Here is a 13,297-nt window from a genome sequence, read left to right as displayed (position 1 = left end):
CCCGCCCGCCGTCCGCGACGCGGCCTGTCGGCTTTCCCCGCGGACCGCCGGGACGTCACCGGGGCGGCCCGGGAGCGCGCGAGGGCCCTGCGCCCGCGGCAGGGGCGACCTCTCGAGGCTCCACCCCGGCCCGGCGGGCTTTCCTCAGAGGCGACCGCCCACCCCGCCCCCCCAGCCCCGCGCGCGCCAACTCCCAGCTCGCGGCCCTGATTGGCTGCCGCATTCCCGCTTTCCTTCCCGAACCGCCATTTTGAAAATCTTGTTGATTCTGGGCAGCCGAGAGCGCGGCGCGAGCGTCACGCCAGCGAGCGGCCCGTGCGCGTCCTCCTCGGCGCCCGTCGCCGCCTCCGGGAGCCTCTTCGTGCCCTCGCGCGCCAGGCCCGCGGCCGCCGGGACCCGCGGTGAGGGCCGCATCGGCCGAGGGGAGGCCGAGAGGGCGCGCGGGGCCCCGCCCGCACCTCCGCGGCCATTTGGACAGCGGCCTGGGGCGCGGGGGGAGGGGAGGGGACGCGGGGCGGCCGGCGGCGCGGGGCCGGGCGGTGGGAGGGGCGGCGCGGCGGACGCGCTTTCCCGCCTCGGTACGCGTGACGGCCCGCGGGGCCGGAGGGAAAAGCCGCCCCCCCGGGGGAGTGAGCGCCACCGTCCCGGCTACGCGAGGAGGCAAACTTTGAGGTCGGGGCTCCTCGCGGCGGCGCAGGGTGGGCCAGCCGCTCGGGGCGGCCGGGGGGCGAGAGGAGACCGAGTCGAGGGGTTTGGTGTGCTCCGCGCCCGCAGGTCCACAGCATGTCCTCCTCGGGCACAGCTGCGGAGGGAGAGGCAGCCCCCGCCCAGCCCGCGTCCGAAAAAGAGCCCGACATGCCCGGCCCGAGAGAGGAAAGTGAAGAGGAGGACGAGGACGACGACGAGGAGGAGGAGGAAGAAGAGAAAGGTGGGGAGCGGACGGCGTCTTTCCTAGTGATGGATTGTACCGAAAACGCTTTTTCTGGCTCTTTGTGCACTTAAAGACGCTCAGTCGGAGTGATTTTTTTTTTTCTCAGTAAGAATGTGGAATTATCGTGTGTGTGTGTGTGTGTGTGTGTGTGTGCTCCGAGAGCAGCGGAGAAAATAACTTTGTGAATTCCAATTTGAAGAAAACAAAAACAAAATCCTCATTCCGTTGTTGTTATTTCGGAGTGCAGTTTACGTCTCACCAGCAACAGACGTTCATAACATTTCACAGTTTAGCAGGAAGTTTGTAAGTTTCAGATCTGGTTTTTTGTTTGTTTTTTTAATTGCTGGCCTTGGGGGTTTGCTACGGTAATGTTTTATTTTTGCTCTTCAGTACACAGCCTTTGCATTTCGAAATTGTAAGGCTCTGACAGTAAGAATTGAAGTTGTTAATGCTAGACCTGGAAATATTTTAATCGTTCTAGTATATTTGCTGAACTTCAGCAGACGTTCGTTTCAGAGGCTTTGGGGAGTTGCTTTCGCGGGGAAACACCGGTGAAAGCGGTTGCTACTTAAAGTAGAGTACGAAAGCAGTGAACTGTGAAAAGAAAGTTAAAGAGCTCAGAGTTGTTTCAGTTTTGGTGTGGAGGGAGAACAGTAGTGATCTATGTGACTGGACGCTTGAAACGGGGAGAACCTTACAGAATTGAGGAGTGGTCCTGCGGTCAATTTATCCAGGATTCACGGGGCAGTGCGTCTTGAGGTATGCCAGCTTCATGAAATGTTTCCAGCCACTTAAAACTCCGTATTGGAGATCTTAGCATTCTCTTAGGATATTAGCCCAATCTGGATTTATTTAATACTTGATTACGACTCAGCCAAACTTGGGAAGAGGTTTGAGATTTTCGTCTCAAACCCAAGTTTCGCTGTTTTTCTCCCCCTAGCCTAAACCAGTCCATAATCAGCATTATATGAATACAGTCTGGGTTGACATTACTTGGTGTGCTTTTGTTTGTGTAAAGTGGTAGGTGCTCTAAGAGGGGAAGCCTGCCCGCATTTAAGTACAGAAACGCTTGGGAGAAAAATACGGATTAATTTTAAATTATTCATAATCTAATAACTGAAAATTGGCTGCAGTATCTCACTGCCAGTACAAGACTTTCTCAGCACTTTTTCCTCCAGTTTTTGCTTTTGGATACCACTGAGATGATGAATTTCTTCACATCAGGAAAAAATTATAGAAGTCATGTGTTCAATAAGGGCACTATAAATGACCAGTACAGTAATGCTTGGAAGATTGATAGTTCAAATTGTGATTTTTTTTTTTTTAAAGACGTGAAAATTATTTTTAAAAAAAAGCTCAGGAAGTTCTGTAGTTTTCTTAAATTTGTTACTGTTCTGTTTTCCTCTGAGGTGTTTGTGTGACAATTTAAATCGAGGATGTTTTTATTCTATTTAGCCCTGAAAATACAGCTCTACTAGTGAGGCATCATAGAAACACGGAACTGAAATTTGTGCCAAATAAGGGGTGGAATTGACTTGACTTGGCAACGGTTTGGGGAGTGAGGGGAAAGGTGGCAGGAGATGCCTCATAAAAGATGACTTCTAGGTTTCTGTCTTTGGGAGCTGAGTAGATTTTACTTCCATTTTCTGAAACATAGAATTCACGAAGGTGAGTGAGTTTGGAGACAATTATGACTTCTGTTCTGGGTGCATTGAGTTTGGCGCCGGTAGGACATGAGCTGTCCAGTTGACAGTGAAGCACAGGAGACTGCTCTGGACTGGAGGTAGACCAGGGAAGTCATTAGCTTATAGACGGTAATCAACGGCCAGTGAAGGGCATACATCCTTCAGGGAAGGGAAGCCGGGCGATCTTCAGAGTTGCTTTAGAGTGCTTGGTTCAGCTAATACACGCATGGCCAGGACACACCTGCGGGAGGCCCTTTCTTTTTATTAATTCTTTCTGGGCAGAGCCTTACGTCTGCAGATCCTCCCTGTCCTTCAAAGCCAGCTCCAATGTCTTGATCCTTTTTCCATAATCCTAAAAGAATTACTCTTTCATCAACTCACAGAACTTCAATTTTATCTTTCTTGAACTGTATTATCTTCTTTGGAGTATATTTGAGTCTCCTAGACTCTACTAGACATGGTCTCTTTCAGGAAATACTGAATTTTTTTTTTTCTTTAATTTATTTGGCTGCACATGGTCTTAGTTGTGGCATGTGGGATCTGGTTCCCCAACCAGGTCTCAAACCCAGGGCCCCAGCATTGAGAGCTCAGAGTCCTAGCCAGTGGACCACCAGGGGAGTCCCTCAATTTCTTAATCATCTGTTGATGCCCCCTTATTATCTGGTGCAGCTTTGCACAAAACAGGCCTTCAGGTGAATGAATGGAAGTCCTTCCAACAATATGTAGTGTCCTCTTATTTGTCTGAGTTTATCTCAATCAGAAAGTAAATGGGTTTTAGAAAATCCCAGCTTAATGTTTTAAGTGTTAAAGTATATACTACCTAGCTTAAAAAAATGCAGTCCAGCCTAAACATTGCAAAAATTTTTTCCCCCAAGGTTTTATGACTGTTATTATGAACATCATTTATTGAACTACAAAGTAATGGCATCCCAGCTGCTTGCCTTAAATGTTAACTTGAGAATTTTACCCTAGCTGTAGTAACCTGGGTGCTCTGCCTTATTCTTGTTTTTCTTTCTTCTGTCTGCTTACTAAATTATTGCTTTCCTTGGTTATCTCTTGAAATTCTTATATCTCAATTTTAACTTGCTGTTTTCTGATGTACAGTAAACAGAATCCCAATAAATAGAATATGTCTTAATCAAATTGTAAGTTAATGAACATCTTGGTGATTTTTCACAAATTCTGTAGCAATAATTGTAGCTGGATAAAAGTTTGCTTTCTGATTTTTTTTTTTTTTAAACACCAGTTCCTCTGTGAGGTTGGCCAGGTAGATAAAATGTTACGTATTAAAAATTTTCAGTGATGGAGAAGGAAATGGCAACCCACTCCAGTATTCTTGCCTGGAGAAGTCTATGGACAGAGGAGCCTGGCGGGCTGCAGTCCATGGGATTACATGACTGAGCATGTGTGCACGAGGGTGGAGGGAGATGGGTTGGTAGCAATAAAGTGGTAGAACTTAAAAAAAAAAAAAAATGATGGGTTGGTAGCAATAAAGTGGTAGAACTAAAAAAAAAATCTTTTTCAGCGATGATACTAACATACCAAGTATTTTCACCTTTGTTGTGTCATTTGCTTCTCAAAATCATACTTAGGAGTAAGATACTAGGTTTCTACAGTTTTTGTCCCCCTACATGTTGATATAATACATCCTTTAAGCTTTTCCTTACTTAAGTGTTAAATTAACTTCTAGAAAAGAGCCTCATTGTGGAAGGCAAGAGGGAGAAGAAGAAAGTAGAGAGGTTGACGATGCAAGTCTCTTCCTTACAAAGAGAGCCGTTTACAATTGCACAAGGTGAGTTTATATTCCTTTCGTTCTGCAGTGAAAATGCCTCAGTATACAAAATGATGCTTAGCAGTGTTTATTTAGTTTTTAGTGTTTACTAAGTACTAATATATTACAGGTGTAATTTAATTTGTCCTATGAGAGCAGAAGTTATATGTAAATTAAGCTCTAAAAATAACTCTCATCATATGTTCTAACACATAATGGGTGTTTAACATATTTTTTTTTATTCTAGGAAAAGGGCAGAAACTTTGTGAAATTGAAAGGATACATTTCTTTTTGAGTAAGAAGAAAACAGATGAACTTAGAAATCTCCATAAACTGCTTTACAACAGACCAGGAACAGTAAGACCTTTTTTATACTTTTTACCTAGTAATGTACTTATGTGTTAAAATACTTCACAACAGGAACATAATTTTAGTTCTGGAAAGGACTTTAGTTCCAGAACTAAATCAACTAGATCAATCTCCATTCCGCACAAGTGAGCCAACTGACAGTTTAATGATGTATCCTAAGACATGTAGCTAGATATAGCCATTAGTATTGTAACATCCAGAGCTCTTTATACTGTAGTTGTTTTTAAATGAAAGTGAAAGTCGCTCAGTCTTGTCTGACTCTTTTCAACCCCATGCAGTATACAGTCCACAGAATTCTCCAGGCAAGAATACTGGAGTGGGTATTCTCCAGGGGATCTTCCCAGCCCAGGGATTGAACCCAGGTCTCCCGCATTTCAGGCAGATTCTTTACCAGCTGAGCCACAAGGGAAGCCCAGGAATACTGGAGTGGGTAACCTATCCCTTCTCCAGCGGATCTTCCCAACCCAGGAATCGAACTGGGGTCTCCTGCATTGCAGGCGGATTCTTTACCAGCTGAGCTATCCGGAAGCCCATAGTTGTTTTTAAGCCAAACTAAAATTTCAGATTGTGAAATCAAAGTTTTGATTTAGTGATCTTTAACTGTGTTAGAAGAAATTTATTTTTTGAATGTTTCTCGCCATTCAGAATAAACGATACAGAATATTGCGTCTCATTTTGAGGAAATATCTGATAAACCAGGGGATCATTTTTTGCTGACAGTTTGTTAAAATAAATCTGTTTCATTTACTGATCATAATACTGGTCACACAACTTCAGTATTGCATACAACTGAGGACACTTCGCTTTGGGCTATGCATGGGCGAAGTAAAGCTTGACATTGTTAGACTTGTCTGAAGCGTGGTAAGCTTTGTTTTCCTGTGTGTTACCTCATTCAACCCTGACAACAGTCTGATCTACACAAGTCCCATTACTGTTAAATGATACTGACTTTTGGAGGTACTCTTCTTAAAGAATAATTCCCTGACTTTCTTGTTTGAAAAATTAATATTACTGGTAGCTTGTATTACTCAAGGAAGGAGGTTTTTTTTTTTTAAGCCATTTATTTATTTTGGCTGCACTGCCTGGCTTATAGAATATTTATTCCCCAACCAGAGAATGAACCTGGGCTTTGACAGTGAGAGCTGGGAGCTGGAACCTCTGAACTGCCAGGGAATAAGAATGTTTTTTAAGTAGTAACTTTCCACTTCCCTGGATGCTATCAGATAACATTTAATTGTGGTTTTATAATTACTCGGGAAATTTCCCAAATGAAATACATTTAAATTCAAATTGTTATTTTCAAAGAATTAAGTTTGTAAATGTTTTATAATGTTAATAGTTTAGTAACAAATGCAGTTTTCCATTGTGAATTTTAAAATGTGGGTTAAACCAGTATTGTAACATGGAGACAGATGTGAAAAGAAAAATGTTGCCTTTGAAATTTTTCTTGTATACATTACTGAGTAATAAATAGCATTAATAATAGGAGAAACGTTTTCAGGTGTCCTCATTAAAGAAGAATGTGGGTCAGTTCAGTGGCTTTCCATTTGAAAAAGGAAGTATCCAATACAAAAAGAAGGAAGAAATGTTGAAAAAGTAAGTTATCTTTATAAATAATCACTAAGAATGTGCTTCAGCTTTTTTTTTAAACATTTAAGTATAACTGCTCTTAAATTTTCAGTAGACTGCTGATTCTTTGCTTTAAATTCCAAGACCATGTCATCATAAACTTTTTTTTTATCATAAACTATTAACTTGCTTTCTGAAAAATAGTGACTATAAAGATTATTGAAAGCTCAAAGACATTTCTGTTCCTTAGAAGAATGATACACAGTGGTAAATTATTCACCCAGCCCCAAATTCAGAAAGTCCAAAGGGAATGTAAATGTAGTAAAAACTCTTCCACTCCTATTCTGTGTCAGCCACTCCATTCCCTCACTTATAAGTGCCATTTAAACTATTTTGAAGATAATCAAGTTAATAGAAATAATTTCCACCCTAATGCAGACAAGATGATATATTCTTTTTAAACAATTTTTTAATGAGATGATACATTCTTAAAAGGTTTTTACTAAGTCCCGTGTAGTTTAAAACTCTTGAGTATTAAATATGATTACCTATTACCTTGTTTGAGACATTGTCAGTAGGAATACTCAGGGGAAAATGTAGTATTTAATCACCAGCCAGAAGAATTAACAAGTTTGTGAATTTTAAGTAATGAAAAGTTTTACATTACTTTCTAGTGAATGAAGTAAGTTTTTTCTTATACTGCCATTAAAACTTAAATGGTAAATTATGTTTTCTGTTTATTAATAGTACCTGGTTATATTTTGTGCATGCACCAGTCAAGAGTATTGGGAGTATTTCTAAGATTCAGAGAAACACTGGCTGCTTTCTTAATGTTTGTGGCTGAGCCAGTTGGGGTAGCTCTTATCTTTATATTGTGGAGAATGTTTATAAATTTTTCTACGTAATCACATTGGCTTTTTCCATTTTCTGTTTCAGATTTAGAAATGCCATGTTAAAGAGCATCTGCGAGGTTCTTGACTTGGAGAGATCGGGTGTAAATAGTGAACTGGTGAAAAGAATCTTGAATTTTTTAATGCATCCAAAGCCTTCTGGCAAAGTGAGGATCAATTTTTACTATTTCAGTAACAAATCAATTCTGTTTAGCCTCTCCTTTCTCTCTCTTTTTTAATGAACATTTTAATAGTTAGCAGCTTTGCTATCGATATTCAGTAATATCTTCTACATTCAAAGAATTTGCCTTTGGTTGACATACCCGCAACAATTTTGATAGAGAAAACAGAGAAGGCATACAGATGTGTTCTCCCTTATCAAGCATAAAGGATGTAACATTAAGAACGATAGATAATTGTTATGTAAATGTCAAATGGAACAGAAATGCAAAGAAACCAGAGTTCTGTATCTAGAAGACTCTTGAACAGAAATAGGGCTGAGGAGGAAGTATTGGGCTGGTGAGGGAGGGTGTACAGCCTGTAATCAGATCCAGAAAGACAAGGCGGTGTGTTAGAGCTGGAGATTTACTAGATACTGGAGTAAGGTTATGAAAAGGGGGTGGAAAAAAGCTGGCTTTTTGAAGTTGTGTTGGATTTCCAGAAACATCAAGAGAGCCCAGGACGGGGGAATGAAATGGTCTTAACGGTTTTTGCCATTCTTCTAAAATCTGGATTCAGTTCAGTTCAGTCACTCAGTCGTGTCCGACTCTTTACAACCCCATGAACCTTAGCATGCCAGGCCTCCCTGTCTATCACCAGCTCCCGGAGTTTACCCAAACTCACGTCCATTGAGTCGGTGATGCCACCCAACCATCTCATCCTCTGTCGTCCCCTTCTCCTGCCTTCAATCTTTCCCAGCATCAGGGTCTTTTCAAGTGAGTCAGCTCATCATATATGGTGGCCAAAGTATTGGCGTTTCAGCTTCAAATCTGGATTAGATTTGCCCTAATTGTTTAACAGTAGCAAAGGACATCAGTGAATTGAAGTGTTAATTATCTGAATTTGCCTTTTCAGCTTAAGTCTTTCAGCAGTTATTTTCTTTATTTTCTCATCTTAATCGGAAATAATTGAGAAGAGATCTAGAGGGCCTAGGAGCTCAGAGTCCCATTAATGAGGAGAGAAGGGCGTTAAGATTAGAAAACTGGGAAATAGCTCTGGGACTTAATTTTTGCCTGCTCTTGGTCCTGTTGACTATTAGCTAGACAGTGATCCCTAAGGATATTTTTGTCACGTAGCTACAAATTGAAGAGGTGTGGTAATAGGGAGGGAATTCTCATTGGTTTATCTAAAAGATGAGTTTGAACACTGTTTCCCCAGAAGCAGTCACTAAGTTGCCTGAATTATGAAGGATGTGTTTAATTCAACTTTTCCTCAGTGGTTTTCAAATGTATTTAGCTTCAAGACCCTGTCACTCTCTTAAAGTTAATGAAGACTTCTAGAGCTTTTGTTTATGTGAGTTACTTTGATATTTGGTAGTGGTGACTTAGTCCCTAAATCGTGTCTCACTCTTGGTGACCCCATGGATGATAGCCCACCAGGCTCTTCTGTCCATGGGATTTCCCAGGCAAGAATACTAGAATGGGTTGCCATTTCCTTCTGCAGGAGATCTTCCTACCCCAGGGATCGAATTCAGGTCTCCTGAATTGCAGACAGATTCTTCTTACCGACTGAACCACCAGGGAAGCCCATTTTGATATATACTGTATTCTAAATTAAAACTGAAAAATTCTAAAATAGCAGCAGACCCACTGCATGTTAACAAAAGTAATATTTTGTCTGAAAAATAGCTATACTTTGCAAAATTTTAATGAGAGTGACATTCTGTTTTTGCAAACCTGTTTGTGTCTTGATTTAAGGCAGGTCTATTCTCATTTGCTTCTGCATTTCCTTCTCTTGGAATAATGTATTTTTTTGCTTGAAATATAAGAAAAAAAATCCACCGTCACACAGCTATGTAGTTAGAAAAAGGGGGGATATTTTAAAAAGCCTTTCGGGTAATTTTGGATAGTCTCCTTTGATACAGCATAAACCTCCACAGTTTGGGGAGGGGTGGGGGAGTCTTAAAGGTTAGTTCTAACGTGGTATCTAAAACCATGTTAATGAACTTGAACCTTTTACCTGTGTGTGATTTTGTAATACGTACCCTCCATTTGGAAAATACTGATTCCCTGAATTACTCGTATCTTCCAAATGTTGGCACTTTTCACAGTCAAAAAGCCAGATTCACTGACATGACTATTATCAGGGACAAAAAAAATCTTTAGGTACTGGGAGGCTGTCAGGCCCATGATATTGGAGGTGAACTTTCCAAAATTTAATTTTCACTTGAAACTTTGAAATTTATCATTGGAAACAAGTGCTGTTAGTTTGGTGTGTGTGTGTGTGTTTTTTTTTTAGGTGACAAACTCACATTCATTTTTGAGAATATGTCTATCAAATACTAAGTCTGAATAGGCATCATTTTTCACTTATCCTTTTAAAAATGATGTTCCAAAGAAAAAAGTAGCTAACTTTGCAACCCTGTGGACTGTAGCAGCCCCCCAGGCTCCTCTGTCCATGGGATTTCCCAGGCAATTTCACTGCTTAATTGCACAAATGCTTTTTGTCAAGAAAATCAGTGCACTTCCTTATGCAGCCAGAGTACTGTGTGTGTATCTCCCATTTTGTTGTACAGATGTTGTAAAGACGTGCTCAGAGGTTGAGAGTTAACATCAAGGACTAGTGTGTGGTTGCTTATGAGGTGGTGAGGAGTAAAATGACTACAAACACAGGTTTCTGCCTCAGTCTCGATAGGGTATCAGTAGGTTTGCCTGCCTTCATTCTTGAGCAGTCACTACAAATGTCAGGACAGTGAAAAGAGCAAATAAATACTCTTGATATTACTATGAAAATAGTTCTGACCTTTAGTGCTTCTGGTAAGGTCTCAGGAAACTCCAGGGTCCATGAACCATACTTTGAGAATCATTGTTTTATCTTTTTTTAATGACGTCTTAGTCTTCTATCCATTTTTCATATCTGATTTTGTGATGATGACTCCTTAATCTAATGGTATCAATCTCAGGCCATTTTCTATGCTACCATATGCTTCCATCATTTAAGGAAAACACTATAAAGTCATTAGTATTCATCTTTTCTGCTCTAGAATAGTCCTAAAGGTGCCTAAAAGTGTTGATTTAACATTGTTTTACTCCTGTTGTACTTCTACCTTGTTTGTTAATCAGATTTTGTTCCTCAAACAGAATGATGCTCTTGACACTGGTTTCTGATGAATATATTCAACTATTTTTAGAACCACTATAGGAAAGTTCTAAGGCACTTTTATATTATTACTTTTTAAAAATGAAGATCTCTTCATTTATTTTTAGAAGTTGCATTTTCTTGATTGGGTTCTTGAATGATGAAACATCCTTTCATTTTCTTGTGTAGATTTATCCAGCATCCCCGCCGCATTCCAGTCCTCATCTTAACTGATTTCACATACAGATTATTTTCTCAACACCTGCATCTGGTTCCTGAGCTGACATAGGGAGATCACTTTTTTCAAATATATTCATGTCTTGGATTTCATTTCATGAGTAGTGAGTTTAGACAGTGAGAGTTAGCTTTTCTCCAAACAAACATAAAAGAATTCATCAAGATGGATTGGTTCCTGGTAATAGATGATAATGGCAGTAGTTCACATAATAAGATTATCTGTATATGTTTATTCTAGGAGATTTATGGAGAACCTCTCTGAGAAATATCTTTGTCCACTAACTTAGTTTCTGGAGGCACCTAGATTGACTATTTCCCAGTCTGCCTTTAGAATTGTAGGTTGGGCAAGCTGGAGGCTGTCCCGTGGGTTGTTGATAGCCTCAAAGTGCCACATGACACAGAACAGCCACTTCTTAATTTTGGTGTGGGTAACAGTGACTCCGAAGCCTGGGAGTTCCCGAAAGGGGAGGGAGCTGTGGTTCCGCTGTATTCGTGAGAGATGCTAAAAGTTACTGAGAGTGTGTACACAGTTGCATATCTTAAGGTTATGTTATGGAATTTTCCTTAATGTTTCTGCTTATTGTAAAAAGTAACACAGGCAAAAACAAAGACAAAAGATACCCATAATTTTAATTCCTTAGTGTATATCTTTTCAGAAACTTTATGCAAAGTTACTGTATAGTTTTCAGTTTCTGAAGTTACCAAATACTCCCCTAAGAAAGCATTTAAAAATTAAATTTGTTGGTTAATATAATCAAATCATTTTCCTCATGTGATCTCTGCTTTTTAAATATGCAAGGTTTAATTGAATATCAAAGTAATGGCAGTGGCACTTATTTTGTAGTTCCTAATTAGTTTCATAATTAACATACTCAACACTTAGAGCGTGTTTAAAATCGTAAGTGAGAATATAATCCTGGCATTACTGAAAGTAGAACCCCTAGGTAATATGAATATAAACTATATGGTTCATAAATTCAGGACGTGTAAAGGTTTTATTTCCTTTATGGATGATGTCTCTCGGTCTGTTGATTGGAGGGTCCCCTAAAGCAGGAAGACAGTGACAGTTTTATTGTTGATAGGAAATAAATTATGAGTCTAACTGAAAGTATTGTCCTGATGAAGTGTAAACAGACGTCTTAAACGTCACGCAGTGTGCACTCAGACTTCTAGTCCTATATCAGTATGTGAAGAGTCTCTTGCCTGGATGTTTAAAGTTCTAAACAAAATGAATAGCTATTGGCAATGCAGGCAAAAAGGTTAGCATGACACGTGAAGTTAGAGGTGTATTACTCTCTGTAAAGCTGCTAAGCTTGTGTCAGGAAAGAAGCATGATTTAAGAAGCTGTTGAGTTGAGAAGTAGTTATCAGAAACAGGTGATTGACTTGGAACTGTAATATCTCATTGGTATTCTTTATAAGACCTCATTGGTATTCTTTATTTTACACAGCCATTGCCAAAATCTAAGAAAAGTTCTAGCAAAGGCAACAAAAAGGAACGGAACAGTTCTGCGATGGCCAGGAAAGCTAAGCGAACCAAATGTCCTGAAATCCTGTCAGATGAATCGAGCAGTGATGAAGAGGAAAAGAAAAACAAAGAAGAGTCCTCAGAGGATGAAGATAAAGAGAGTGAAGAGGAGGTAAAACGTTGGCACTTTTTCCTCATTTCTTTTCATGAGGAGAGTTAAATATTTGTCTGTATAATAGATTGGTCAGGAAACACATATATACCATGTTGGTGGTTTTTAATTCCAAAGACACAGAAATGATGAAGTGTAAGCCCTTTCTTTTTCTTAAGGAGCTTTTAGTTTTATTACTGTGCCAGAGTGTAAAAGTTGGAAAAGAGTGAGGTTGGTGTGGACTTGATTTGCACTGGACCTTGTAGACTAGAGTACATAAATGAAGGTGAGGTGGGGGTGTGTGTGAGACAGGAACATAAAGGAGATCTTACTAGAATTTTTTCTTGTATATCAGTATTTTTTGATTGACTTGTGCTTTTTTACTGTTTTATGCAAAAAAGCAAGGGATTTAAGGACCACCATTTTATCTCATTTGGGGGTTATTTAATGAGACTGGCAGCATTTGAAGTTTATTTTGTTGATGGGCAAATTTTGTATCACTTAGGAATGCCTGCCATTTTCTTTTGCTTGGGAGTATTTTTTAAATGTTGGGGCGTCCATGGTGGCTCGGTGGTAAAGAATCCTGCCAGTGCAGGAGATGTGGGTTCAATCCCTGGATCAGGAATATCCCTTGGAGAAGGATATAGCAACCCACTGCAGTATTCTTGCCTGGGAAATCCCACGGACAGAGGAGCTTGGCGGGCTGCAGCAATCCACGGGGCAAGTAGATGAGGATGAGTGGGTACAAGGAGTGATTTCCTGTTGTTAGTAGTGGTTTGCTGACTCTGTTTTCATGTTTTGGTGCTCCCTTTTATGATCAGAACTTGCTTGGGTAATCTCCCTTGTTTTCCTTAGGGACTTGGTTAATATGGCTTGACCTTCTGGGTGGAGATGATTTTTCAGTGTGGAGGGAGGGAGGACTGTCTTGTG

At 40.4% G+C, this 13,297-nt stretch overlaps 1 protein-coding gene across 3 annotated transcripts in view; it reads left to right on the top strand.

The window, feature by feature from the left end:
• The first annotated feature begins 230 nt into the window (after window positions 1-230).
• The window catches only part of DEK (DEK proto-oncogene), a 29,239-nt gene continuing 16,172 nt past the window's right edge, over window positions 231-13,297 (top strand). Inside the window, exons 1-7 of one of the 3 annotated variants that reach the window (XM_070456194.1) lie at window positions 231-401; window positions 775-928; window positions 4,307-4,408; window positions 4,635-4,744; window positions 6,258-6,352; window positions 7,262-7,382; window positions 12,200-12,388. In XM_070456194.1, coding sequence (XP_070312295.1) covers window positions 784-928; window positions 4,307-4,408; window positions 4,635-4,744; window positions 6,258-6,352; window positions 7,262-7,382; window positions 12,200-12,388 — 762 coding nt within the window. In that variant the 5' untranslated portion in view covers window positions 231-401; window positions 775-783. Of the gene's footprint in view, window positions 402-713; window positions 929-1,596; window positions 1,691-4,306; window positions 4,409-4,634; window positions 4,745-6,257; window positions 6,353-7,261; window positions 7,383-12,199; window positions 12,389-13,297 lie in introns of those variants that run through there. The other 2 variants (XM_020893710.2, XM_070456195.1) reach the window with 2 other exon arrangements.

This window comes from Odocoileus virginianus, chromosome 27 (genome assembly GCF_023699985.2).
Source record: "Odocoileus virginianus isolate 20LAN1187 ecotype Illinois chromosome 27, Ovbor_1.2, whole genome shotgun sequence".
Taxonomy (NCBI): Eukaryota; Metazoa; Chordata; class Mammalia; order Artiodactyla; family Cervidae; genus Odocoileus; species Odocoileus virginianus.
The sequence above is the reverse complement of the archived record's forward strand: the minus strand, read 5'-3'. Positions and strand labels throughout refer to the sequence as shown.